This window comes from Serinus canaria, chromosome 3 (genome assembly GCF_022539315.1).
Source record: "Serinus canaria isolate serCan28SL12 chromosome 3, serCan2020, whole genome shotgun sequence".
In the NCBI taxonomy this organism is placed as follows: domain Eukaryota; kingdom Metazoa; phylum Chordata; class Aves; order Passeriformes; family Fringillidae; genus Serinus; species Serinus canaria.
This window is the reverse complement of record NC_066316.1, coordinates 21,346,419-21,373,571: the sequence shown is the minus strand read 5'-3', so window position 1 is coordinate 21,373,571 and position 27,153 is coordinate 21,346,419. Positions and strand designations below refer to the sequence as shown.

At 36.5% G+C, this 27,153-nt stretch overlaps 1 protein-coding gene across 2 annotated transcripts in view; it reads left to right on the top strand.

The window, feature by feature from the left end:
- The window catches only part of CENPF (centromere protein F), a 35,115-nt gene extending 8,271 nt beyond the window's left edge, over window positions 1–26,844 (top strand). Inside the window, exons 7-21 of one of the 2 annotated variants that reach the window (XM_050972401.1) lie at window positions 709–911; window positions 2,225–2,371; window positions 3,496–3,621; window positions 5,261–5,389; window positions 6,940–7,062; window positions 9,641–9,776; window positions 10,256–13,707; window positions 14,237–16,528; window positions 17,062–17,202; window positions 18,262–18,438; window positions 19,173–19,334; window positions 20,649–20,835; window positions 21,535–22,014; window positions 23,315–23,508; window positions 25,986–26,844. In XM_050972401.1, coding sequence (XP_050828358.1) covers window positions 709–911; window positions 2,225–2,371; window positions 3,496–3,621; window positions 5,261–5,389; window positions 6,940–7,062; window positions 9,641–9,776; window positions 10,256–13,707; window positions 14,237–16,528; window positions 17,062–17,202; window positions 18,262–18,438; window positions 19,173–19,334; window positions 20,649–20,835; window positions 21,535–22,014; window positions 23,315–23,508; window positions 25,986–26,186 — 8,150 coding nt within the window. In that variant the 3' untranslated portion in view covers window positions 26,187–26,844. The remainder of the gene's footprint in view (window positions 1–708; window positions 912–2,224; window positions 2,372–3,495; window positions 3,622–5,260; window positions 5,390–6,939; window positions 7,063–9,640; window positions 9,777–10,255; window positions 13,708–14,236; window positions 16,529–17,061; window positions 17,203–18,261; window positions 18,439–19,172; window positions 19,335–20,648; window positions 20,836–21,534; window positions 22,015–23,314; window positions 23,509–25,985) is intronic. The other variant, XM_018921273.3, reaches the window with a different exon arrangement.
- Window positions 26,845–27,153: the final 309 nt, after the last annotated feature.

The following is a 27,153-nucleotide window of genomic DNA, read 5'->3' as shown; positions in this document are numbered from 1 at the left end:
GAATCAGGAAGACAGAACTTTTTTAACAAAAAACCAAAAACCTACAAAGCCGGATAATATTAATTCTGGATAATAATTCCTGTAGCTGACTTATGTTTTCTGCTGTGAATTGTGTTTCTGCTGTGTTGTGGTTTTTGGAAGATAAACCCTTACTGATGTATACTGTGAGAATATTACTTTGTTTAGTTTTATATGCATGCAGTTTTGAGACAGGAAAAAGATAAAAGTATGAAATGGAACATTTACAGTTACCAAGTAGTTGAAAAGTCTTTTGGAAGCACAGCTGTGCTAAGGAAATGCTTGTGGTGGATATACTTATAAAAATAATTTAATTGTTATTTCAAGTGACATGTTTCTGCATGTTTAAAAACAGTAACAAAACCAAAAAAAATAAGGCAGCAGAAGGAACAAATTGTCTTTGCCTTTGCAGCCCTTGTTCCTGAACTCTCATGTTTGTGTTGTTTCTCATGAGGTAGGAATTATTGATTTACAGTCAACTGTCTTTCAGTCTTGATAGTTTTTGTTATTGATGTTGTAGTAGAAGACAGTTAAAACTTGTTTTAGCTTGCTGAAAATTTTACAGGGAGTTTGCTTATGCCAGGAAATTGGGTTGTTACCAAACATTTTAAATAGGAAGTGGAAGTGTGTTGGAAGAGGTACCTTCCAAAGCATAAAGTGTCCTTAATCTTTACTGTTTTTTAAATTTAGAACTAAATTCCGTTATTAAAGACCTAGAACAGCAATTGCAAGCTCAAGAAAAACTGAAGAGGTCCCATATGAATAAACATCAAGAGACTGAACTGGAGCTGGACAGATTGAAGTTGGAATTAACAGAGAAGGATAAAATTCTGAATAAAACCAGAGATAAACTGACTCAAACAAGTACACAACTTGATCAAGCTACCACTCAGGTAAAATGTCTCACACAGCTTCTGACTGTCTTTACAATTCATTGGCAGTATTCCTATGTGTTAGTTTTCAGCCATTTAATAAGAACCAAGGTTCCCAGACTAAGTTTATCAACAGTTTACTGAGAATCAAGTTTTGAGAAGTATATGCTACTTTGATATGTATTATATGTAAAAAAATTAATACATGTAAGCAGTTGCCTATTTTCTGGAAGGTTCTTATACCACTTGAAGAAATAATTTTCATACTCTGGTAAGATTGACTCAAATTCTGAAAAAATAGTTCCTGATCAAATTGCATAGAGCAACAATGACATCTGGTGGCAAGTTTTGACCTGAAAAAGAATGTTGCATCTTTGGCTGAAAATGAGAATTTGCTGCTTATACTGCAAGATGTTGTGGGGGCATGGTCCTTGTATTGTAAATTGTTGTTTTAAATAATGTCTAGGTAAAAATGCAATGCAAGATTAAGAACATATGCAATTTCTAAATGGGATTTCACAGCCTAATCCTAGGGAGTTTGAATTCACAGTAAAAACCAAGAGAATAGTACTCTTGCTTAATCAAGATTTACAGAGTATATGTAAGTAAATACACATAAAAATCTGAAATGGTTCAGAGTTTTGCTCATAATCATGTGCAAAAGGAGAATGCCAGTGCTTAAAGTAATTTAAACTGCAGAAGGTAACAAGTATTTTCCTTGATTAATCAAGTTGCATTACCTTCCTAAAGTCCCTTTTCACAACACTTAACAAATTTGAAGTTAGTGCACAGATGTCATAATTCCTTGAATCTTCACATTTTCATCTATCTTTTTTTTTTTTTTTCCCTCTACTAGTGATTCATCTACAGTCTAGGGAAAAAGATATTTCTGTGTGTGTCTTCTCTGGGTAGAATAATTATCCATGTTTGTCAGCAGGTTTCTATATGCTACTTAAGTATATTGGTGAGCTAACATTTCCCACAACTCCTGTATTGGCCCTTAAAAAATAAACCTTTGCATGTAAACCTTGATCACTCTGCCTTCTCAGAGAGACAGCAACATTTGCCCGTTGATAATTCCGTGAGGAACTAGTTTAGGGGAAGTCTTGGCTGGGTAAGGGAAATCAAACACCTGACATTGTCCCTTTACTTCATAAAGGCACTGTCATCATGGTGAGTTCGTGGGAAGACATAGCTGACCCAGTCTGACAGCTCTGTTTCTCTGAAAAGGGCTTAATTTGAATTTATTTGATTCCAAAAATTCAACTTCCTAAAGATTAGGGTATTATGTGTTTAATTTTCCCTTGTTAATTTTTTTTATTTAATTTTAAAAGAGTGGAATTGTTTTACTAAAGAATCAAAGGGAATTAAAAGCAGCCCAACGGAAGGGGCAAGGTTGTACATCTAGAAGCATGCCTGGGGAAGGACAAGGAGAAGTGGGACTTGCCACCACTGGAATTGATGTGCAGCCCATCCTTAAGGTGCAGTGCATCTTGCCCCAGAAGGTTCCTTTGGTCCTGCCCTCTGAAGGGGACTGCTTTCTGTTCTGTTTCTTCTTTCTTGCACTGGAATTGGGTCTCTGCCTGCCCACTCTGGACTTTGAAAATAGAACTGTATTGAGATTTTAGATTTAGTTTGTGTCTTGTAGCCTGGATTTAATCCTGGCAACCTCCCTTGTACACTTCTCTGTCGCTGGTACTATTCCCAGACCTCAAGCCCAGCATCTCTGTGTTTTCAAGTATTTTCACTCCTTGTGAGATCTGCAGCCTTTCTGCAATCACCTTTCCATGTGATCTTACGGAAGTTCACAATCCCTGCAGTCTCTGCCTAATACCTGACATCCCAATGCAACTACTTGCTTCTTATTTTCTTACTTCTACCATTTCATTAACTCAGTAAGCAGCTCTTGTTGCTGAAGAAAGAGTCCCATTCACTCTTTGCCATTTTTTCTTACTCTCTAGGGAAAATAAAGTATGCATTTTGCATTACCAGATTTGGTAATTTTTTTAAGTTTAAATTGTAAAAAAATACTGTTATTATAAACTAAGATAGTTTTTTTTTTTTCTGTCCAAATCAACTTGCTGAATCACTCAAATTCAGTGGAATATCCATTTATTTTCAGTCTAAACATGTAGTTGCTTATCAGTTAGCAGTTGTTCTTTAGTTGGTAGCAACCTGAGGTACTGAAAATACAATGTATTCCTTGTGCCAGATATAAGGTCTTTCTGCAAACTGTCAAAAGCATTGATTTTCTTATTATCTAAATATATTAAAAGATATGTTATTTATATATCATCTGAAGATGTATTTATTATTGTGTGTATACACTCAAGTATACACATACACCACACATATATTAATGTATATATGCTCTGTCTATGTATACACACACATTTTCTCACTAACATAAGGAAGAATGAACGAGTTTTGTACTTTGGATTGTTAAGATTTTTTTAGGGTGCTAGCTAAAGTTATTGTGGTTATATGAATGCAAGAGCAATTGTAGTAGCTGACAGAAGTGAACTTTTTGTGTGAGAGCTTATACATTTAAATGAAACATCACTTGCACCGTTAACACTTATGATTGATAATTAAATTATTATAGGTCCAAATGTTGGAGCAAAAGGTGAAGAGATTGTCAGAGGAACTGAATTGCCAGAGACAAAATGCTGAGAGCACTCGTCAGTCTTTGGAACAGAAAATAAAGGCCAAGGAAAAAGAATACCAACAGGTAAGACAAGGAGAACTTTTTAACTTTGACTTCTTGAGGAGATGAAATCACTTGGCTTGTGTTGTAAATCTGATTTTCTATTAGTTGCAATCACATTTGACAGAGAGGTAAAAGTTGCAGAGGTAACTGAAAAAACGGAAAACAAACATTACAATAATGGGGAGAGTGTAATACTGGGGATAGTATTCACTGGAAAATAGAAAACATGTTTGAGAGATAGAATAAGATGCAAATCCATGAGAAACTAGGCTCCATTTTTCATAAAATTATGTATATGTGAGCTCAAACTTAGTAACCAGCTCAATTATTTCTGTGAAATTTGAGTTTATTTTCTTCTGTGTGAAAGGCATTCAAAATTATTTCTTTAGGATTATATCTCTATTATTCTAATTTTGGTTCATGCTCAGAAGATGTTAATATGGTCAATTAACATAAGTGTCTTTCATTTCCTTCATGCCAGCTCTTGCATAGTGAAGTATAGCACTATGCCAGGAATTTTTCTGTAATGAAGTTATATTTGGTATTAACAGCATTAATGCTGATTTGGATTAGGGCTAAACTCTTTGTATTTTTCTTTTTAAGCTAAATAAAGTAATCAGTGTTAGGAAATCCAAGACACAGATTGAGAAGTGATAGTGCTATTTCAGATGGGCATTTGAAGTTTGCTTTAGGGGTTGAATATAAGGGCATTGCCCTGACACAGGTGCTTGTTGTGTCAAATGTTTAACCTGAAACCTTTTCTCTAAGGTATGTCCAGACAGATAAAATAATTGGCAGAGGAGTTCTGGTGGAGTAGCCAATAAACAGTGCTTTTACCAGCACTCTAGAATGAACAAGTGATTTTATAAAGTCTGTTAGTCAAGATGCTACCTCAGGATCTCAAATTGATAATGAACCTTGTCTAGAAGTGGTAAAATGGGACAACTGATCTTTGCCTTTGAATAGTTGTAGCATCATTGTATTAATCAAAAAATGGGTTGTACGCCTATGAACCTTCTGTCCAGGTTTTTCCTTTTTTTAGTTAGCTAAATAAAGGCTTTCATAAGATTAATATGTTAGCCAACATACTGCCATTCTAAAGTGTTCAACAAGGCCATTAATTGGGAAGAACTCTTTCTCTGCAATGGTTAGAATCTGTGAGCTGTTACAGGTTCTTAAAATGTTTGTTTAACTTTCATTTATTGATAATATTAGTCTGTCAAGTCCTATTTAAAGGCTCTGTGTTGCACCTTCTTGTAACAAAATTTGTGCAGTATTGTGGAAAAAACCTAACTTCTTGTATGGTAAGTAATAGCAGAGATGAACTTGTCTATTTGTACTGTAATGTAATTCTGTGTTGAAATTCACCTTTAGTATAACAATTTTAACACTATTACTTTTGGATTCAATTTGTTCCCTTTCTGTGACAGGAATGTTACAGTAATTAAGTTCTTAAGCAGATGACATAAATTGGGTTAATGTCATTCTTGCCTGTATGTCATTTGCCTCATGAATTAAAGCTGTGTTTAAACTGTTTGCTGTGTAAGACAAATGTCCCTAAACAGGCAGTACCTGCTGATAAAAATCAGTTGTTATTTCAAAATAGAGACTTGTTGTGGTCATGTGTTTATTTCTTTGCTTCTCTGCCACTTTTTTCTAGGAACTGTCTTGTCAGCAGCGTGCCTTGCAAACACTGGATCAGCAGTGCAACCAGATAAGAAGCAAACTGAACCAGGAGCTAGAGCAAGCCAAAAATGACTTCAATGTTCTGCAGGCAGAATTTGACAAAGTAGGCTTTTTTTAGCATTCAAGTCCACTACTAGAGTGGCATTTAGTTGTCTCAACAGCGCTGCCTTAATTATACATAAAGCAAAAAAAAAAAAAATTAATGTGCTGTCTTGTATTAATGTTTTTACAGTATGTATTAGATGTTCTGTATTTATCATTTCTTACCAAAATACTGTGTATTTAAATGTGTATTGTAGGCTTTTAAAAGTTTGTGGCTAGTCCACTTCTCACACAGAAGATGTAAATGCAGGCAGTGCAGGTAAAATAAATCTGAGAAAGGAGCTGCTAAGGCTCATCACTAGACACTTTATGAAAAAAAAAAGGCAAAAAAAAGCACCATGCAGCAGTGTCGTTTGATGATAGAGCTAAGGTCATTGCCCTATGGAAAAACAGTCCCATTTTCACATATCCTAGCCATGTACTCCTCATGTGATCCTGGAGAGAGCTGACAGAGGAGATAAAATAGCAAAGAAAGTATTACATTTAAATTAGCATATGTATGTGTATACAGAACCAAGTATTTGCTATCAGTTTAACTCCCTGAACTGGTTCTCCACAAAGTCAGATGAATGTCATGGCTTGTCTAAGGAAGATCAGTATGAAGGAGCTCTTCCACAGTTTTGGCAGCAGCTACCTATTAAAACACTTTAGTTGTCACCAACTCCTAATTTTCAGTAGTTTAAAAAGCAGCACAAGCCTCAGGAGTGGGTGACCAGAAAAGAAGAACATTTAAAGGGCTACCAAAAACCCTTGAGGGCATTTCTCAAACAGCAGAGCTAACTGATTTTCTAAAAAGGGCCACAAGTTCTTGAAAGTTGTATTGAGAAGCCCCATTTGCAGGCACCCTAAACTGAAATATAATTTCTAAAACTGCCAACAGATTTCTTGCAGGCTTATTTTATTTTAGAAATATAGCTGTGGGGCTACATTCAGTCAAAAGTTTTTACTGGAGTCTTCTTTATTAAATGCATATTCTTTTGTATATGCTTATTGAAAAATTGATTAAATTGAGAGGACAATAAGTGCCTTTGACTTCCTTCTGAAAGAAAGGAAATTTACTTGATGACCTCGGAATAGATCTTTTTTTTTTTTTTTTTGACCCACTAGTGTCATTTCCTTTCTTTTTAATCTGGAATGTTTTAGAACTCTTTCAAAAGAGTTAAAACCAGTTCATTTTTAAAAAAATCTGTATCAACAGAGCAGTAATTGCAGTTATGATCCTAACTTTGATTCCCATAGCTTAGCAAAAAGCCAATTGTATTTCAATCTCATTTCTATCCTACAGATATCATTGTGGTAGCTGCAAGTTGGGTGAATTAATCTTGTTTCAGACAGTCTAGAAATGTATGTATTTTAGAGACATCTCATCATTTTGGTCAGAAGCAAAGGAGTGGAAAGGCAACAAGCAACTTTTCTCTAAACACCAGTAAACCACCCTTGGGTTAAGGGTGGGATTAACTAATTTATTTTCATTTTGTAACAGAATGTTGAACTCAAGAATTGGAGTTTAAAAATAGAAGTGCTCCTGTGATTACAATGTTGGTTTTCCAGGTAATGGCAGCAAAACAACGCTTGGAACACGACACTGGTGATCTCACCCAGAAGCTGTGCAGAGCAGAGCAGACTTTATCAGCAGCCCAGGCTAAGGAAGCTGACCTGACAAGGAGCTTTCAGGTGAGCAATGCTGGCAGAGTTAATACCATAAATCAGCAATTTGTAAACACTTGATACTCTGGAGCATTTGCTCACAATTGTGTTTTTCCCTATAAGCAATCTTTAAAACCTTTTGTGGACTATCTTAACTCATCCTAGTTGTAACAAAAAATGAGGCCCTCCCTAACATCATGGAAATCAGTTGTAGTTTCTGGAGTTAGGTGTGTGGTTAGGATTTGTTGCTGTAATGCTGGTGATAGGGTTCTAGTTCATGCTGGACTTAGTTAAAAAAATATAAATAAATTGTGTTTCAAGAGATTCTTGCTTTTGGTTCTGAAATAAAAGTCAAATAGTAAGTGTGTGTTTGATTTTGAAACTAAATTCTAGAACCATTGACTGCTGCTTTGATTCATACAGTTAAACACAGTGACTTTGTACAAATACTATATCCTCTTTTTAAAAAAATGCATCTCTCTTAGAATAAGACAGTTTATCCAGCATTGCATGTTTATTGGACTTTCTCCCAAATGAAGGTAAATTCAGAGAAGTTTCTGTATGCTTCACACGTGCAGAAACCTTTTTACTTTAAAGTCTCCTCTATCTTCTCAGTTACATTGTTTTGCTTTGGTGGCAACAAGAACAGCTACACTTGAAATTGTTCCAGTTTTGCCACTAGAGACTTCTCAATGCAAATTTTATCCTTTATTTGGAGAATCAGCAGTAAGTAGGAAAACCAGCTGGACACCTACGTAAACCATTTTGCAGTTTGGTTTTGTTAAACATTCTCATTTTGCTTATTAGCAGTTGTCATCAGCAGATATAAAATAACCTTGCATAGTCTCTGCCAAAAAATTACCTTCAAAATTCTCTGCAATAGTCTGAAGTGAAATAGTGGGTTTTGTTCAGATTGTCACAAACATTTGTACGGGTTTAGTGTGGTGTGAAAATTTAGATATGTTCTTGCTGGTAGAATGCAATATCTGAGAACATTGCCAGCTATTGGAATGTGCCGGTTGCTGGAACAGCACTTTGCATGGTTTTGGCCCAGCTGACTGGCTCTCTCTCATACATTAACGTGTTGAGCAAGGCCAGAGGAGGCCAACAAGGGGGATGATCAGAGGAATGGAGCACCTGTCCTACAAGGAAAGGCTGAGAGAATTGGATTTGTTCAGTCTGGAGAAGAAAAGGCTTTGGGGTGACGTTATTGTGGTCTTCCAGTCCCTGAAGGAAGCCTATAAAAAAGATGGAGAGAGACTACTTACAAGGGCATGTACTGGCAGGACAAGGGGAAATGATTTCAAACTGACAGAGGGTAAGTTTGTATTAGACATTAGGAAAAAATCCTGTACCCAGTCTAGCAAGGGAGGTGCCTGCCCATGGCAGGGAGGTTGGAACTAGATGACCTTCAAGGTCCCTTCCAACCCAATGGATATTGGGAATGTTTGCACCAAATTGAAATAATTTGACCTCCCAGCCATTTTAATTTCTTAAACTAGTTTGTTTTTCTTTCCATAGATCACCCTAGGTTTTGTAATGAATGGCTTAGTTTAATTCATGTGCTTGCCTTGCAGCTTTGAATGCAAGGGGTTTAGATGCTTGGACTTCTTAGAAAATGTATTAAGATTGCTAAAAATGTGTGACTGGGTTTTTTTATTTAAAGTTTGGGTAGGGAAGCTGTGAGTAAGAAGGGAAGGCAACTGTTAGTGACAGTGACAGTTTTAATCATGCTCTGAGGGTAATTTATTTATGTTGTTGCAAAAACAACCCTGCCGCGCCAGCAAGCTTTTAATTTTTTCCATTCAGACCTTCCCATTTCTTGAGCTTGGCTTTTGTGAATCCTATGCCCATCTGCTAGTAGTAAATGGATGAATGATTTACAGTCTGTTTCCATTTGGGCCATGCCAGTTCCGAGGCATCTGCTGTCCAGAGTGCAGGAGTTTGGAGAACAAGGATGAGTCTCTTTAAAAGTACTTGAATTTGGTTTCCTGGGTGCTATGTACCTAGTGTTTTCTTGTGGTGGTCATAGTGTGTTCTGTTTGCTTGTTTGGAGTTTTTAAAAATCTATTTATCTGAAAGAAAGTGCTGTTAATTGCAAAACAACCATCTGAAAGTGTAAGCACTTCTAAATATAAATTTACCAATGTTGCCACATTGTTGATGTTCAGTGGAAAGAGAACTTGTCTCTACATGAGATGGCAGATGGAATCTGATCTGCACATTTCATGTTAATTTTGATGCCATTGCAGGGATTTGTTTACTGAGCTGCTTTGGGAAAGTAGCCTGACTTAATCAGCTCAGATTTTGTAGAATCTGTCCTGTCCCATCTCTTTCTGTGAAGTCATGTGGAGCTGTTTGTTCTGTGCTCACAGGGAGCATGCTGACTGCATCAACTGGCAGCATCTCTCTGATGCTGTCAATTTGCTAAGAATAAAAAATTCAGCTGATGTTTCCAAGCAGTGCTCAGGAACCCAGGCACAGATTCCCAAAGTCTTAACAGGATCTAATGGATCTTTAACAGGATCTTTGATTTAAATGAACTGAGTCCATTGATCTCCTTATCAATTTACATGAAATATGGCCTTATTTGGTTTTGGTTTAGGAAGTGAAGCAGGAGAAAAATCTTCTCAATTGTCAGCTTGAAAAGAAATCACGAGAGATCCACCAGCTTGAAGAAGAACTCAGTGTGATCAAGCAATCTCTAAAGCAAAGTCAAAATTTTTCAGAAGAGATGAAAAGTGAGTTATGATATTAAATTTACAGAACTCTTTCTGGATGTTTCCTGTGATGCTGTAAATTTCATTGTGAATTAAGTAAAAAGTTTCTGCTTGGGGATATGATTAGTGTTTTTTAAGAACATTGAGTTTGTTGTCAATGAAAAGGAGTTTTTTGTCTGTGAACATGTATGGTTCCTGAATATATGCTGTTTTGAAAAGAATCGAAGTGTACTGAACTTATCAGCAAATTTTTTTCATAGAATCTATTTTAAATAGAAAACTTCTGTTTAGCGGCTCCTTTATGGAAAGCTGACTGTATGTAGTGCCTGATAGCCTAAAGAAATATAGACACCCTTCATCCAGTGATGTATCTTAAGAGTGATGCTTTGCAGTAGAATGAGAATTGAAAATAGTAAAAGTAAATAGTATCACCTCATCTAGAAAGTTATCAGTAGACTTGCCAGTATTGACTGACAAAGATTTGATGGTATTTTCTACAGATAAGAATGCTGTTCTGGAAGTGGAGCTGAAGTTACTGGAAGAGAAATTTAAAAGGCAAGAGAGCTCACTTTCACTGGAGAACATGAAAATAGCTTTAGTTGACATGGAAAAGCAACTAGAGTCTACCCGAGGTCTCCTTAAGGAAAAAGATAATCATATTAAAGAACAAGACTGTAAGATAAGTAAGATGGAGGGAGAATCAGAAGCTTTGCAGAGACTTCTTGGATTAAAGCAGAGAGAATGTGAAGAATTGCAAAAAGAGGCTACTGTTTTTTCTCAATGGAAAAAAGAAACTGATAATCTTATAAATAAACTAAAGTCTGAAAAGGAAGGTATGCTGGCTCATATTAATGACTTGGAGGGCTCTCTTCAAAGTCAGCAAAGCAAAAATCATGAGCACAGTGAGAAACTTAGAATGATGCAAACTGAAAGTGACAGGAAATCCACAGAGATTAAAGAACTGAAAGATATGCTGGAATGTAAAAGTGCAGAATTAGAAGAACAAAAAAAAGCTTTTGATGAATTTAAGCAGAAAGCAGAATGTTCTGATAAAAAATATTGCAAAGAGATAGAAAATATGTCCTGTAAAATAGTCCAGCTCACCAACCAAGTTGCTGAAGTAGAAGAAAAGTTACAATTGGCAACAAGTCAAGGACTGCAAAGGGAGCAGTGCTATCATGACCTGCTTGGTGAATATGAAAAAATCTGTTGTCTTGTAAAAGCAAAAGATGCTTCAGAAAAGACAGAAGATGGAGAAGTTAATTTACAAAGCAGACAGGATAAGACTCCTTTAGAGAATATGCAATTTGCAGCAACTAACTCCAACACTGGAGTGCTGGATCATGGATGTGCAGGAACTCTTCTAGAAATGGGAAAAACTAAGGATCTGGCCAATTTACAAGAGCAGATCTCTTTTCTTGAGAGTTCTTTATTAGCTCAAAAGCAGCTGAATTCAAATCAGCAGCAGCAGTATGAAGACTTGGTGCAAATAAAGAGTGAAACAGAACAAAGGTTATTTGCAGTAGAACAGACGTACACAAAGTTCATGACAGAAACTGAGCAGCACATCAGTAATTTGCAAGCAGGTATTTCAGCACGTCAGGAATTAGTTGAAAAAACTTCAGCTCTTCTTGAGGAAAAGGACATGCAGCTGCAAACTTTGAATGAAAGATTAGAAAACCGAGAAGTTGAGCTTCAGGATTTAAAGATCAATAACAAATTGCTTGAGGATTCACTAAGGCAGCTGAAGCTCATGTCTGAAACATGGGATTCAGAGAAAAAGGACATGTCTTCTATGATTTGCTCATACAGTAAAAAAATTGGTGAACTTACTGAAGAAAATACAGCCCTTAGGGATTTAAGCAGTGCTTTAAAGCAAGAACAAATAACTTTACTGGAGGAAAATAAAAATATTTATGATAGTTTAAAGGAAAGAGAAGAAATAATTTCTGAGATGTCTGGAAAACATGAGGTGGAAAGACAGCATATTCAATCAAGAACAGAAGAAATCAAAACAGAGCTTGAAGTTTTGCAGGCAAAGTATAAATCCGTAGAAGAAGAAAATGGAAAAATTATGAACATTCTGAGAGAGCAGACAATTGAATTAGATGAAAAAAAAGCAAAATTAGAACAAGAGAAACAGGTACTTAGTGAGAACAAAGATATCTTACATAAGCTAATAGCCTCAGAAGAAATAAAAAAGGACTTGGTTCATGAACTTCAGCAACTGCAGACAGAATTTTCTAGCATCCAACATGTGCCTTCTGTGGAGCTTGACTGTTTAAGCCAGGAAAGGTTAAATGTCAGGACAAGACAAAATACAATGCAAGAGAAATGTGGCTTTGTATTTCAAGAAAATGAGCAGTTGGGAAAGGAACCACCAATAATAAATGAACCTCTAATGTGCAGTGTTAATTGTGAACAAAGACTCTGTTCAGAGCAGTTGAGAAAGTCCATGGAAGAAAAGGACATTGAGCTGAATAAATACCAGGTTAAACTTGAACTTCTTCAAATGGATTTTGAGGATAGTGAAATCTCTCTAAAGAACTGCAGGTTAGAAGTGATGCAGCTGGAGACGGCTTTAAAAGGCATGGAAGTAGAACTTGAGAAAAGTGTGAGAGAGAAAGAGAGACTGCAACAAGAACTACTGTCTGTTAAAGAACTGAAAACTGCAGATTCTTCGCTCACAGTATTAGAGGAAGATGGCCACTCGTTGGAGTATAATTACAGTGACATTTCCCAGGATTGTGGCAAAAGAGGAATAGATGAAAGCCCTTCATCAGTGCTGCTGGCATCCTCTTTGCAGGTAACAATAAACCAGCTGAGTGAGCTTGAGAAAATGTGTGAGAGGTTGCAGAATGAAAACAATGCATTAGCCTCTGGATTGAAAGAAGCTAAAACCAATGGTACCACAAGGATTAATAAAGAGGAAGAGGAGACAGATGATATAATGAATGCAGATAGCAATTTAAAAGCTGAGAAAGTTGTTCTTCCTGATGAACTTATGGATCAAAGTGATAACAGTGGTCTGAGAATGCATTCTGATAATAAGGAAGTGTCCTTCAGACTTAAAGAATGCAGTTCTTCTGACTATGAAGATTTAAAATTGTCCAGCAAAGAAGTTAAAGTACACTTTGCAGAAGTAAGAGAGAAGCTTTTGATTTTCCAGGATGAACACCTAAAATTATATGAACAGCACAGTATTATGAGCTCAAAGATATGTGAGCTGCAGTCTTGTATTGAAATACTGAAAGCAGAAAATTCTTCTCTGTCAACAAGTCAGAGCAGTGCTCATGTAGATTCTGTGCAAGTGTCACTGTCATCCAGCCAAGCTGACATGCTGCCTAAATTTGATGAAACTAAGGCCACAGATTCTTCCTCAGACCTTTCTATAAATCCCTGTTTATTAGAAGTAAGTGAGGTGGTTGATTCTCATAACAGTGGTTCATGCAAATGGACAGAGGAAATGAATCAGACAGACAGTTCTGTAGAAGTCATTTCAGAGGATGCAGCAGAAGTTTTGGTTGAAAAGTGTCATAATGATCACAATTTGGATTCTGTTAGAGAGCTCAGGAATATTACTCCAAGAAAATCTGACCTTGAAAATACAATTGAAGAGCTGCAGATGCTCTGTCAGACGTATGAGAAGGCCATCAAGGTGCTTGAAGATCAGTTTCATGTTCAAGAGAATATGAAAAATGAGGAAATACAAGAGCTGAAAGAAGTTATACTTTCTGAAAGGAAAGAAATAGATCATCTCAAACAGCAAAATCTATCTGAAAAGGAAGAATGGCAGCAGAAGCTGAATAATGTGATTATGGAGATGGAGTGCAAACTGGCAGCAGAAAGAAAACAAACTGAGAATCTCTCTTTGGAGCTGGAAGCAGCAAGACTCCAACTACAGGTCCTTGATTTAAGTTCTCATTCACTGCTGTGCACAGATATTGAAAACGTAAGTAATTGCTGTCATGCAAATGAGTTTTATGTAAATCCTTTGATTGCTGTCACCCAGATTTATTTATTTATTTATTTATTTATTTTAAATGCAAAAATTGTATTTAAAATTGTGCCTCACAGAAGCAGTACTATTTTTTTGGAGAAAGAAGAAAAATCTGTACTTGAGCAGTAATCTTTGTCCTTTTAGTAATGCTAATAATAGTTCATGTTGTCATGTAGACACCTATTTTCCTGAAATACAGAAGGATGTGGTATATTTGCACATAGTCTTCCAGCAAATTTATCTAAAATTTCTCCCTCAATACCTTTAAAACCTTTTTGGCCAAATATGTGTGTATAAATAAGTGTCAAACATTTCTGTAAGAAAGAAGACTGTGAAGTAGGGAGGGTATCTATTCATTTTGCATAAGAGCAGAAGCTTTACTAGTTTAAGAAAAGTTTTAAAACTCACCTTGTTTTTTAATATATGTATTCTTTCCCCCTCTTTTTTTTTTTTTTAATTTGTTGATTCTTATCCCTTGCAGAACATAGAAAAAGAAAACAGTACTCCTTATAAATTAAGAGTGCCTGTTGAAAACTCAGCTCTGAAAAACAATAATCTTAAAATAATCCCCATTGAGAAAATGGCTTCAGGAGATGACTTTGTGTGTGAAAATGAAACTGAGACTGCAGAAACAAGATTAACGGAAGATTACACTGAGAAAATTTCTGGAGAACATGAGTGTAAAAATACATCAGGAAAAATAACCAGCCCTTCAGACCATGCCAGTGCATTGTCATTTTCCAGTAGTGGGGTTTCGAGTGCTGGATATTTCTGTGAAAATCAAATAACCACTGAAATGCTTCAGGAAGAGGCAAAACAGACTGCTGAAAATTTGAAGCTGATCTATGAGATAGAAAAAGAACAAAGCAATGTCGATTTGAAAATAAGAGCAGAGCAATCAAACTTGGAAATGAACTTCCAGGAGGCACAAATAATTTCAAATAGCTCAGCTTTTGCAGGACTGGAGGCAGCTGCTGTGGCTGTTAAGGAAGAAAACTGTGGCATAATTGAAAAACACAGATCCGTTTCTGTCAATAAGCAGGAGTTATCTCTTCACATAGTCTCTTCAGAAAAAGAACCTGAGAACCTCAAGTCTGAGCTGGAGATATCTAAAGTTAGATTGCCTAATGCAGCAGACATGTTTGATGTAGAAATGACCAAGAGAGCTGGTCAGGAACAATTTCTTGCAGCTGAAAATGGATGGGAGAGTCCAAAATCTGAGCAAGTTAATATTGATAACCATGCCTTGTTCATTTTGCCTGACATCAAAATGCTTCAGGCAAAATGTCAGCAATTAGAAAGGGAGAGGGAAGTTAATCTGAAAACTATTTCTAGCTTTCAAGAGCACCTTGTTTCAGTCAGAGCTGAGAGAAACTGTATTAGCCAAGAACTGAGTATTTTGTCTGAAAGCAAAAAAGAGCTGGATCAGAAGTACCAAAAGCTACAAGAGAAATTAAAACAATTAGAGTTAACTAAAATGGATTCTACTGAATTCATTAGAAGGTTAGAGGATGAAATAAGGACACAAGCAAATCTGCTTGAGGCTGCAAAATCTGATGCAAATCAATTATGCAATGAAAAAGACAGTCTTCTTCAGAAGCTGCAAAGTTTAGAAAATGATGCTGTATCTTTCACCGTAGAAAAAGAAAAACTCCAGAATGAAGCAGCAGATTCAAAGAAAGAAAAAGAGCTGATTGCAAGAGAGTTGGGAACGATGCAGCATAAATTAGGTTCATCAGAAATGGAAAATTCAAAGCTTTCCAAATCTTTGGAAGGCTTGTTAATGGAAAAAGGAGAACTTGCTGCAAGACTCAGCGCAGCACAGAAAGAAGCAGACGAATTGCGATGTGGAATTGAGAAGCTGAAAGTAAAAATTGAGTCTGATGAGAAGAAAAAACGTCACATTGCTGAAAAGCTGAGAGACCATGAACGGAAAGCTGACTCTCTTCAGGATAAAATAGAGAGGCTTGAAAGGGAATTGGAGATGTCAGAGAAAAATCTAGAAGATACAGTTATTGATTTGGAGACTGCCAAAGCAGAGGCAGAAGCATTAGCGACAGAGATGGAAGAGATGACTGAAAAGCTGAAATGTTCTAACTTACAAGTTGATGTCCTCACCTCACAAAAAGAGTGTTTGGCTAAAGATTTAAAAGAAATGCAAGAAAGATTCCTTGAACTAGAGTCTTCAAATTTGACTACAGCCAAACAGCTGGAAGAAAAGGAGGAACAAACGATACAAATCAAAGATGAGTTTGAAAATACTGTGGCATTGCTGAGATCTGAGCTCAAAGATATGAGCGAGAAGTTAGAGTTTTCATGCAAAGAGGAAGCAGATGCTAGAGCAAAAGAGCAAGTCTTGATTGATCAGATGGCTCATCTTGAGCAAGATAAAATAACACTGTTACAGGAATGTCAGGAAATAAAAAATGAAAACATCAAGTTGGATCAAGCAAGGGAAGTACTTGTTCAAGAATTGATGGATTGTAAACAAAAACTCGATGAAAAGGTGCGGGAAAATGATGCTCTTGAAAAGCAGGTGAAAGAAACAGAAGCACTGTCTTTGCAGCTGGCTCACATGCAGCATGAACTTGAATGCTGGCACCAGGAAAAAGAAAGGTTGCAGAACTTGATTGCTGAGTTGAAGCTGAAGGAGCAACATTTCCCTGATGGTGAAACCTCTCCGGATATCCTGAATGTTCTAAAAATGTCTTATAAGGACCTTGAGAAGGAACTGGAATCTACACTTTGTGAAAAGAACACTCTATGTAAAAAGGTAATATTATTTCCATTAGGGCAGAGTTCCCTTTGTAGGAGCAAGGATAAAGTGTCCTCTGGGTTTATAACTTCCTTAATAAATTAAATCCTAAAATAATTTTGACCTCAGACTTTTGCAGGAAGCATCCTATTTTTAAAATTACATTTTCCATACAATCGTAAATTTTCATTGAAGTTACAGAGCTGGAAAGCAGGGCGTTGTTTTGTATAGGATGAATGAGAAGGTAGCTTGAAAGCAGAAGTTTAAGCAATCAAATAATGCAGGATACTTTCCTCTTTCCTGTAGAAGAAAAGGAGGAAGAACAAATTGGTACTGGGTGTCTGAGTTTTCATATCAAGAATAAATACTTTGGAAGCTCCAAAGAAAGTGAAATAACAATAATGCACTTGCCCTGTTGTGACTCTTGCTTAAAACTTGACCAACTATGGGAATAAAATAATCTATCTTAAAAACTGCTTGTTACATATAAGTACATTCTTTGGCAGTCATGACACATGTATTAAAAATAATTCTGGAAAATTTTATTTCAGGTAAATGAACTGGCTGAAAGTCAAACTGAACTGCAAGTCAAGCTAAGTAATACTGAACAGAAGATTGCCAAATTACAGGAAGAAAGAAATAAGCTTGCTGAAGAAATGCAATGTGTTAAAGAACGTTCAGAAAAGAACCAAGTAAGTTATTCCATCTACAACATCTGTTACATCTAAACATCTATTTGTATTCAAAGCCAGATGCTCAAGTACAGTACCTGTGTGGAGGCTGGTCAAGGGTATCTGTGATGATGTACAATATTAGAGGTTATTGCTTCCAAATTTCAAAAAATCCAATGTCCTCTTATGAGATAAAATGATTACATAATAGTTTTTCCCATTCTTCCTTCCATCCAAACTATGTTTTCTTAGTATAAAGGCCACTGCTGGTTATCTAGACATTTTTCAGTGATGAGAAATTCTCTACTACAGGCTTTCAAGCATCAGACTGAGGAGGGCAGATAAAAAATACAGCATTTCTCAAAACCGCTTTCAGTGTTTCAGTAGTGCTAATTTAATTCAGGACATAGTCAAGGAAGAAACAGTTTTGGAGCCTTTGTTTATAACTTGTTTGCATTTAATTCTTAGAGGCTGTTTTATCATCTAGAAAACTTTAGGTCTTATTTGTGAGCAATACTATGTCTTCAAACCAGTTTGTGATCATCTGACCTACTAACTTTATTTAAAAAATTCTACAACCAGGGGCTTGTTTCTATCGTGGCATTGAGGATTTAGGGTGGGATGGGAAAAGAAGATATTTCTGCAACTTTTAGAAATCCTAAATGGAAATACAGGCCAGCTCTCCAAAAAGTAGTTTTAAAAATGGATGAAAATGCTTAGAAAGTTTTGTCATCTTAAAGAAGGTGAGGAAGTGACCCTTAACCTCTGAAGTCACTCTCAGAGAGAACAACATTTGGAGAGGTTAAGCTTTGATTTTGGCAGTGCTGCTTGATTTAATGCTGTTGGCAATCTTGCACTAGTTTTCTTTTAAGAGAACATTCCTTTGCTACCTATCCTACCTTTTGTCTTCAGATGTTCTTTTCTTTGATTACAGTGTGTTTTGCCACTGTTGAATATTTTTTCTTACCAAGTTGTTTTTGAAAATTCAAAGCTGCTTCAGATTTAAACAGTTTAATGGGTCAACTCTTTCTCCATTGAGATAAATCCAAATACCAAAGAATGTACTATTGCTATTTACAGATTCAGCTGCATCTAACAACTTCAGAAAAAAATGAACTGACCAGGTGTTTGGAGATGGTCCAGAATCAACTACAAGAAAAAGAAAGTGAAATTAAAAGAGAGATATCAGAATACAAAGACAGACTACTTCAAGCAGAGAAAGAACATCAGGATGCTCTGACAGAAGCAAACCGAAAGGTAAGTCAGAAAATACAAAGAGTAGTGCTCTGAGTTTTTAATTCAGTTCTACATATTTTACAAAATTTTGCTGATCCTATTGCAAAAGAATTGTCTTTGCTAACAATATTTCCAAAATCTACATATACTTACCTTGGAGCTCAGTACGTGTTAAATTCATTTTTTAGAGCTCATCATATGGAAAAAAGTTATCTCACAACTCAGTAAGCATTTAATCTATATGAAAATTCTCTAGATTAAATGCCCTTGAAAAAGGGAAAGCAACAGTATGTTTAATCCAGGAAATGGTTGTTTTGGTAGGAAGAGGGAAGAAAGTTTAACCAGTTCAGGATATAAGGACAAATTTGTTGGAAATACATTTTCAGATGTGCTATATGCAAAGAGCCATCAACTTCACTGCAGAAATATCTGTGACCTTGCGGCCAGCTAAACACAGGCAAATAACTTACTGTAATTGTTTCTTAATAGTTTTTATTCTTATAAAGTAGATGTAAGAGCAAATTATAGTAAAATATAAGGGTTTTCTTCTGACAGTCTTCTCAGAGGCAAGATTCTAGTATTCAAAATACATACTTGAGACAAATTGCCCTTTCAATGTTCAGTTCCTTAAAACATAATTATTAAATTTGCTGTGGAATTCATGTGGGTTTGTGATATGCTGTTAGGTACATCTTTAAATAAAACTCGGTGTCCTTTTTGGTGTCACAGTAATGAGGCACATTTTCTTTCTTTAGAATGAAGTAGAAATTGAGGCCTGTCATGAGAAGATTAGTTCACTGGAGCACTTTATCAGCTCGCAAAAATTGGAAATTGAGCATTTGAAGTCAAATAAAGAACAGCTAAATAATTCCCTTAAAGAAGCTAATCAATCCTTAGGAGAACTCCTAAAAACTAAGGTAAGGAAAACCCTTAGGTATGACCAATTACATGAGATTCCAGACACTGTGTAGTAAAATAAACAGGATTGGGAAGCAGTGCTCCATAACTTTGGCTTGACTTTGGTACAGCCTTTCTTTCACTAAAGAGAATATAGAGCCTGGAGAAAACATTGTTACTATTGATGTGCATTAGAAAAATTCTGTTCTGTGTGCCATGACCAAGATCACCTAGAATTGGTTTCTGTGACCTAAACACAGCAGTCTATTGATTCCAGTGAGCGTTGTAGCTGAGCTAAAATGTGGTTAGAATTCACTCAGAGAGACTTTGCAGAGCCTCTATTTTGTGTTTGTGAATCACTTTGATGGTAAAATGTACCATGGTCTATCCCTAAGCACTAGTCTTGATGGATTGCTCTTGATTCAGCTTTTTCAGTTCCATTTTATATAGAATTCTCATTACATGTGTTAACTAGCGTAATCCTCTGATAGAATTGTTGTCAGGGATGCTGGAATATGAGCTCCACATACTGTGAGCTACTGATAACTGGGAACAGCTCTTCATGTTCTTGGTTTGCTTTTTAATAGCACAGGTGGAGCTTTACTGTACATATACTGAACTTCTGTACCAATAATCCTATCCCTGCATTTGTCTTGTTTTCTGGGTGGTTTTGGTCTATTTTGGTGTTGCTTCTGTCTGTGATTTCTGGCTCCAGCTCAGTACTCCCACTTCAGGAATTACTGACTCCATAAATGCACTCTTGAAGAAACAGTCAATTCCATTTACATGCAAGTAAACCCTGAATTACAACATGTTCATTTTGTTTAACAGTTGTTTCTTAGCTCTGGCCACTGTGGTGTTAATAAGAGCAGTGTTGGTTAATAAGAGCAGTCCAAGGATAAAGTCCTGTAGATGTGTGCCAGAAAACAGTACCCATGGTAGTGTCAGTGTAGCAGAGAAGGCTTCTAGCTGTGCTCACTGTGTGGTATTTGCACACAGGTTGGTACCAGATCAGTTGGATGGTAAAGGGTTCAGGTTGGCTATTATGAAGAATTTCTTTCCTTTAGAAAACAGTGTAAAGCATTGGAAGGGGCCGCCCAGGGCAGTGGTGGAGTTGCAACCCTTGGAAGCATTGAAGGAACAATTCAAGGTGGCCCTTAGTGCTATGAATTAGTTCATATGGTGGTGCTTGGTCAAAGGTTGGACCTTGGTCAAAGGTTGGACACTTGGAGGTCTTTTCCAACTTCAGTGATTCTATTATTCCATTTGATATTATAATGCTTAAAAGGAGGAATTATGTTTCTGGTGAAATAACTGAATTTCTTATTTTTTAGGCTGATAATAGTAACATTATAATTCAGCTGAAGAAGGAAAATGAATATGCCCATAGTAAAGTGCAGATGTGGATGAAATCCTGTAAGCAGCTGGAACAGGAAAAGGAAAAGTTGCAGAAAGAACTAGCTGAACATGATGAGCTGCTAAAGAAGGAGAATCTGACTATGGTGAAGCATAATAAAGAAGGTAACTGAATCTAGATTGTCTTAATGCTTTCATAGTGGTGCATTAATCTGTAAAACTTTCTTGTTCCCTAAAATGTCCACTTGCATATGCAGTTCTGGTACAGAGCATGATTCTTAACTAGGATAAAAAGTTACAAGTGCAAATGTCATACATTTTTAAAATCTAGCTAATCTTTTTTCTCTTAAAGGTGTTGTTCCTTTTCTCAGGAACAACACTAGGTTCTGAATAAATATATTAAATCTTACATTTTTGGTGTAAGTGACTTAAGGAAGAAAAGGGATGTTTTTCTTAGTAAGTTTTGTGTGTTAGTTTTTATCATTTTCCACCAAGCTTTTCCCTCTGATTGTCATGCTTTGTTCTTTATATTTTAGCTCACCTCATGAGATGCACTGTATTGTAAATGATACTTAAAGCAGGTTAAGGGTGCAAATGGAGTGTTCAGAAATTACAGAATGAGAGGGAAAATGTTTCCCCATGCACTGGTCAAGGATTCTTTTCACAATTTGTATATTTGTGCTCTATTTAATAGTGATATTATTATGTCTATCATATTACTGAATTTGTTTCACAGACTTTTTTTTTTATAGTTGCAGTGTTACAAAACGTGTAATCAAAAGATGCATGACCATTGTATAAATTCGTACATATGCATATTTTATTATGTCAGTTATATGAATAATCATGTTTTTCTTTGAAAAGATGCTGATGATAATGCCATTACAGAAGAAATGAAGTTAAAATTGGAAGAATTGCAGGAATCCACAGAAATGAAGACCAGAGAAGCAAATGAGAACTTGGAGAAATACTGCTCTCTTATTGTTAAATATCATAAACTAGAGGAAGAAAATGAGATGCTAAAAACACAAGTCAGTTTGTTGAGTACTCAGCTGAAACAGAGAGCAAGAGATGCTGTCAGCACTCCTTTGCTGAATTCAGAGAAGTCATTAACACAGAAGAGCAAACACTCTATCAAAGACAGAAGGTCAGATGAAGATACTACTAAGCTTTCAAATAAAAGGCAGAGATGTGAAGACAGCAGGAAAGACAATGGAGAACCAAGATCTCCTGTTCCAGTAACTTCATTGAAAAAGAAAAGGAAGTGTGATATCTCTCAAAATCTGCAGGGTCAGGACAACACTGACTGTGAGCTGGATGGGCTTCCAGAAATAGTGCAAAAAGGTATTTATGTCTTGTAAAGGCAAAAGTTCTCTGAGCACAGCAAGTGTGCTTTTCTCTTTTGCTTTGTTGAATGGCTTTCACTCTGAGTTGGTGACAATGCACACATTTTTGGTGATAGTGATGGAAGGTGAAAGGAGAGAGATGTGGCAGTTGGTGCCAAGTTGGCTTTTGTGGAATGCCCTTGTTAGACCAGCAGAATGCATTTCTGTAGGATTAATAGCTCCCATTCTGCTGAGAGTTCAGTGGTCCTGGCAGTCTCCTGTGCTCCCATCACCTCACTAACTGGTGTAGTGTGCAGTCAGGCAACTGAAGACCAGAAAATGGGAAGGGGTGGGGTCTGGAGAGAAGCCCATGTGTGTTCCCCAAGTGTTTGCTTATTTGTGGGCTTTTATTTCTTTCAATACCCGTGATTAAAGTGTGTTAATTTGCAAAACATTAAATTGACTAAAATTCCCTGAGTTGAAACTGACTTGCCCACAGCAGTAAGACATTAATCTTCATGCGAAGATTAATTAATTAACTCTCATCTTCATGAGAGTTCACTTTCTGTCTGCTATGAATGCCATGAAATTAGGCAGCCTGGCACTCCATATAAGGGTTCACTACAGCAGAGGGTAACTGAGAAGACTGCACAAATCAGGGCTTGAAAAATATCTTGTAAGTTCAGCTACCTGTTAAGTTACCGTTTATAATTAATGTAATTGTCATCATTAAAGGACAAACCATAAGGATACTGAATAGCCTCAACTTTGGTGGTCACTCCCAAAAGTCAGGATTTCTAAAGATAAACATTATTTGCATTACACTTTCTTACCAGCATTATTATATCTTCTAAAAGTAGCTCTATTCTGAAGACATATGTGCCTGTTCATGTTTGACTTTTAGGCTAGATAGAGAGATAATAAAGAGTCTATACATAAATAGTTCTACACAGAGAAAAATATTGAAAATCAAGAGCACCATGTCATGGTATCATGAATTAACCAGTAGTGATTTTCAGTTTGAAGTTACCCTCCACATAATAATATACTTGTAAAGAAAAAGACTAAACACTTGTTTGATTTTTTTTTTATTTTTCTACAGAATTTCTCTTGTAATTCAATGGTTCTTCTGTGATATAAAAGTTTTGCATTTGAATTTTGGAATATGCAAGATCTATTCAGCAATCTCTTTGTTCCATTTTCTCCAATGGAACAGATGATTTATTTCAATCAGCTATTTTATTCCTATTGTGAAAAAAGAAATTCATTTGAGGAAGTGTGATTGCTTTAGGTTTTTATAGAAGCTGTTTATTTTTCAGGGTTTGCTGACATCCCCAGTGGCAAGGTCAGCCCTTACATTTTACGTAGAACAACGCTGCACCTCAGATCCAGTCCCCGTCTGGCTGCCTCGAGTGAGAAGAGGCCTTTGCCTGCACAGGACTCACAGAAGTGCAGACCAGACCATCTTGGTGAGCGCTCCTCTTTGGCACCTGGTGGCAGCAAACCACAAAAGGTAACTTGGAAAAATTTTATCTGGGTATGAAAGTCATGGGGAAGACTTAATGCATTCACTAAACATATTCATCTTGCCAAGTGAATTTGAGGACATATCATTCTTTATGTCCCTCAACAACAGAGGGGAGAGAAGATCATAAATACTGAATGACTGAACATGCATAGGTCTTACCATAGTATCAATGTGCAAATTGGTCATGTGCTTTTATTTGTGAGCTCATAGGAACAACCAGTGGGAAATGTAAATTCAATACAGGTATATTTTCAATTTCTTATAATAGATATTAAAGAGCAGATGTTCCTTTTTCTATGGCTTCTTAGGTTGCAGAGAAAGTAACCCACAAAAAGACTAACTTTTAGGAGTTTGAGCTTGAAGTTTTCTGCAAACAGCTCTTCTTGGAATTTCTAGAATAACTACAGATATATGGGAGGCTATTAAACATGTAGTTAGGGAACATTTGGATTATAAAGAGTGGGTTGTGTTAGAGGGGATGTTAAAGATCTGCTAATTCCAACCTCCCTACCACAGACAGGGACACCTTCCACCAGACCAGCTTGGTCATGCTTACCAGATTTTGATGTTATCAAAACAAATAAATACTACACAGTTATGTTTTGAAAGTGGATTGTGATTAAAAAAAGGTTACTAACTGCAGTTTACATTAGCTTTGTGTTTTCAGTACTAGACACATTGCTGAATGTTTCGCAGTATGTCAGAGCAGTGTGTTCTAAGATGATGCAAATGCTCTGCAGATTATACAAAATTGTTCCAACTTTAGGACAGAAATAAACCTTTTGTTGTCCAAAACTTCCTACAAAGTTTGTATCTATATTATCTCAAGTTGAGCAGTAAGACAATAGTTATTGGTAGCTCTTTGAGGGCTACACAGAAATATGTCAGTAGATAAAAATCCTTCCAGTTTGCCAGGTTACACAAAAGTATTCTCTTGGCAATAGCAGTATCTTGCACATAGCTATTTGGGTTTTTTTTTTTTTTAATCCAGTTATTTTGTATTAGCACATAAAGTATGTTGGCAAGATACCAAAAGTAAGTAAAGGCAAATGCCACATAGTTTAGTGGTGTATAGCTTTTGAGGCCAGAAAGCACCATTGGGAAGACAAATCAGATCAGACCCATAATTTTTTGGAGCTACAGCAGTAGAAAATCGGTGTTTTGCAGTGAGAGAGAATCCACTGGATTTGTGTATGTTGTTTCAAGGGATAATTACCCCACTTGCCAAAAGTTGCTGCTTCTTACAGACATTGCCTGGAGGTCTGTGTTTTATTGCTGTTTCATTAAGTGATTGTGATAAATTTTATTTATACTCATTTATGTCTGTTTCCCTATAACCTTAGAAATAAATGGTGTTGCTTGTAAAGAATCTGAGTAGTGGAAAAAAGAAAGGGAGTTTCAGTCACAGAAAGTTGTGTAGTAATCACTTGCCAGCATGGTGTAAGCTTGTTATAGACTCTTGCTGACCATAGTCGGGGTTATACCAAGAAACAATTAATCAGTAATAATATTTTCTCATTTTACTGAAGGAGGGATTTCCCAAACATTCCTCCTTTGTCTAAACTTGTATTGTCTAGGTCCAAGGACAGGCTACTCCTCACCTTCAACAAGATCGCAGTTATTAAAATTTTAGTGTTGGTTTTGTTCCCCCCAAGTGTAAATATGCGAAAGTCATCAGTTCCAGGAATTTGTGCCCTTCTCTCAGACACTGCTGAATATGTGTGTTGGTTTTATTTCAAGATGATGTACATCTGGGAATTTCTGGAGGAATTGCTCATATTGTTTCATCATTTGTTGAAACCATTAAAACGTGTTGTTTCATGCTTTATATTAATGCAGTAAATGGTATGTCTTGTTTTAGAAGTGAAATAAACCTTGTTTCCTTTTCTTTGACAGGTATTTCAAATACCTAGTTTCAAACTGTTGCAAATTTCTCAAGGTGGTTAAAAGTGCCTGTCATGTTCATATGCAAATTTATTCACTTTTCTATGTGAATTTAATATAGAATTTAAATTGAGTGCTTTGACTGCACATCGGTCAAAATGTGAAAGCAGTGGTTTCTGCCCAGATGTCAGCAAAAAAGTGACACCTGTGCTTTACATTTGCAGAATATGTAGAGAAAAAACTAAATACAGCTCTTGGTACACACTACCAGGTACTTTAGTAAACAGCTTAATAGTACTGTCTGTTCCTTGTGTAGCTTTTTTCTGCTCCTGGAAAATAGCTTGCCAGCAGTGTAGCAGATATTTCATCTCATACCACAACAAAACAAGAGTTATCAAGCCTCACTGTTGTGTATTCAGAGTGATAAGTGCCTTAAAAATGTTCTGCTTCCAATAAGTCTATGTCTTTTGCAAATTCCCAATATTTAGTCTTTTGCAGCAAGTCTTTCAACCCAAGGCAGAAAGCTAATACAGTTTTCCATTGCCAGTAAACAAGGATGTTGTTTTTGTGTGTTACAGGAAAATGATGAGCAGCGGTCCCAAGCTTTTCCACCGATGAATTCTACATCAAGGTCACCGCTTTGCCTGCATAAACAGTCCCCAAACCCTCTCCCTGATAATACTAGGGAGAGTCGCACGATGCACAAAGCAAAACATTCCCTAAAAGAACAAGGATTATCTGAGCAAGATGAGCAAAAAGAAAATTGTAAGGTGCAGTAAATCTGACTTAGTCCCTACTCAGAATAACTGGTGCTCGAAACCAGTTTGTAAAATAAGTACCAGAACTATATGGAAGGCACCATTTTCTCTTCTCCAGTGAATAACAATATATGGGTTCTGCAGAGCTTCTTTGAGAATATTTACTAATATCAGTAGTCACGCAAACTTTTGATAATAATAGTGAACAGATATAACTCATCTTTTTATAGAATCACAGAATCAATTAGGTAGGAAAAGACCTTTGAGGTCATTGAGTCTAATCGATGGCCTAACATCACTTTGTCAACCAGACCATGGCACTGAGTGTCACATCCAGTCTTTTCTTAAACACCTCCAGGAACGGTGACTCTACCACCTCCCTGGTCAGCCCATTCCAATGCCCGATCATCCTTTCTGTGAAGAGCTTCTTCCTAATAGCCAGCCTAAACCTCCCCTGGTGCTGCTTTGAGTCTGTATGTCCTCTTGTCCTATTGCCGGTTAACTGAGAGAAGTGACCAACCTGCCTACAACCTCCCTTTAGATGTAATTGTAGAATTTTCTGTAAATACTTCTTTTTATAAAGCTGTTAAAAAAAAATAAAACATAGAAAAAGTGGCAGCATTTTGCCATGTAGTTAATTGTTGTCATTTTTATTGTGTTCCAATGGTTGATTTACAAATGGAAAATAAACTTACTAAAGTATCCAAAAAACTACTTTCCAGGAAAAATGTGGCAAACACTATTGGATGATTCAAAATGAAACAATGACTTACTTTAAGTGCAACACAAAAATATAGAACCAGATAGAAACTGCATCCAGTGTACAGGCCTAGCTCGTGTTCTGTGTCTTGGTATCCCTTCTTCCTGATCGAATGATACTGTGCAAATAGGGGTGAGACATGATTCAAACAGAGCCACAGAGGCCTGCTTGTTTCCCTCAAATGCAGCATCTGACAATGTACTTCCCTAGCTGAAGGTCATATGTTGA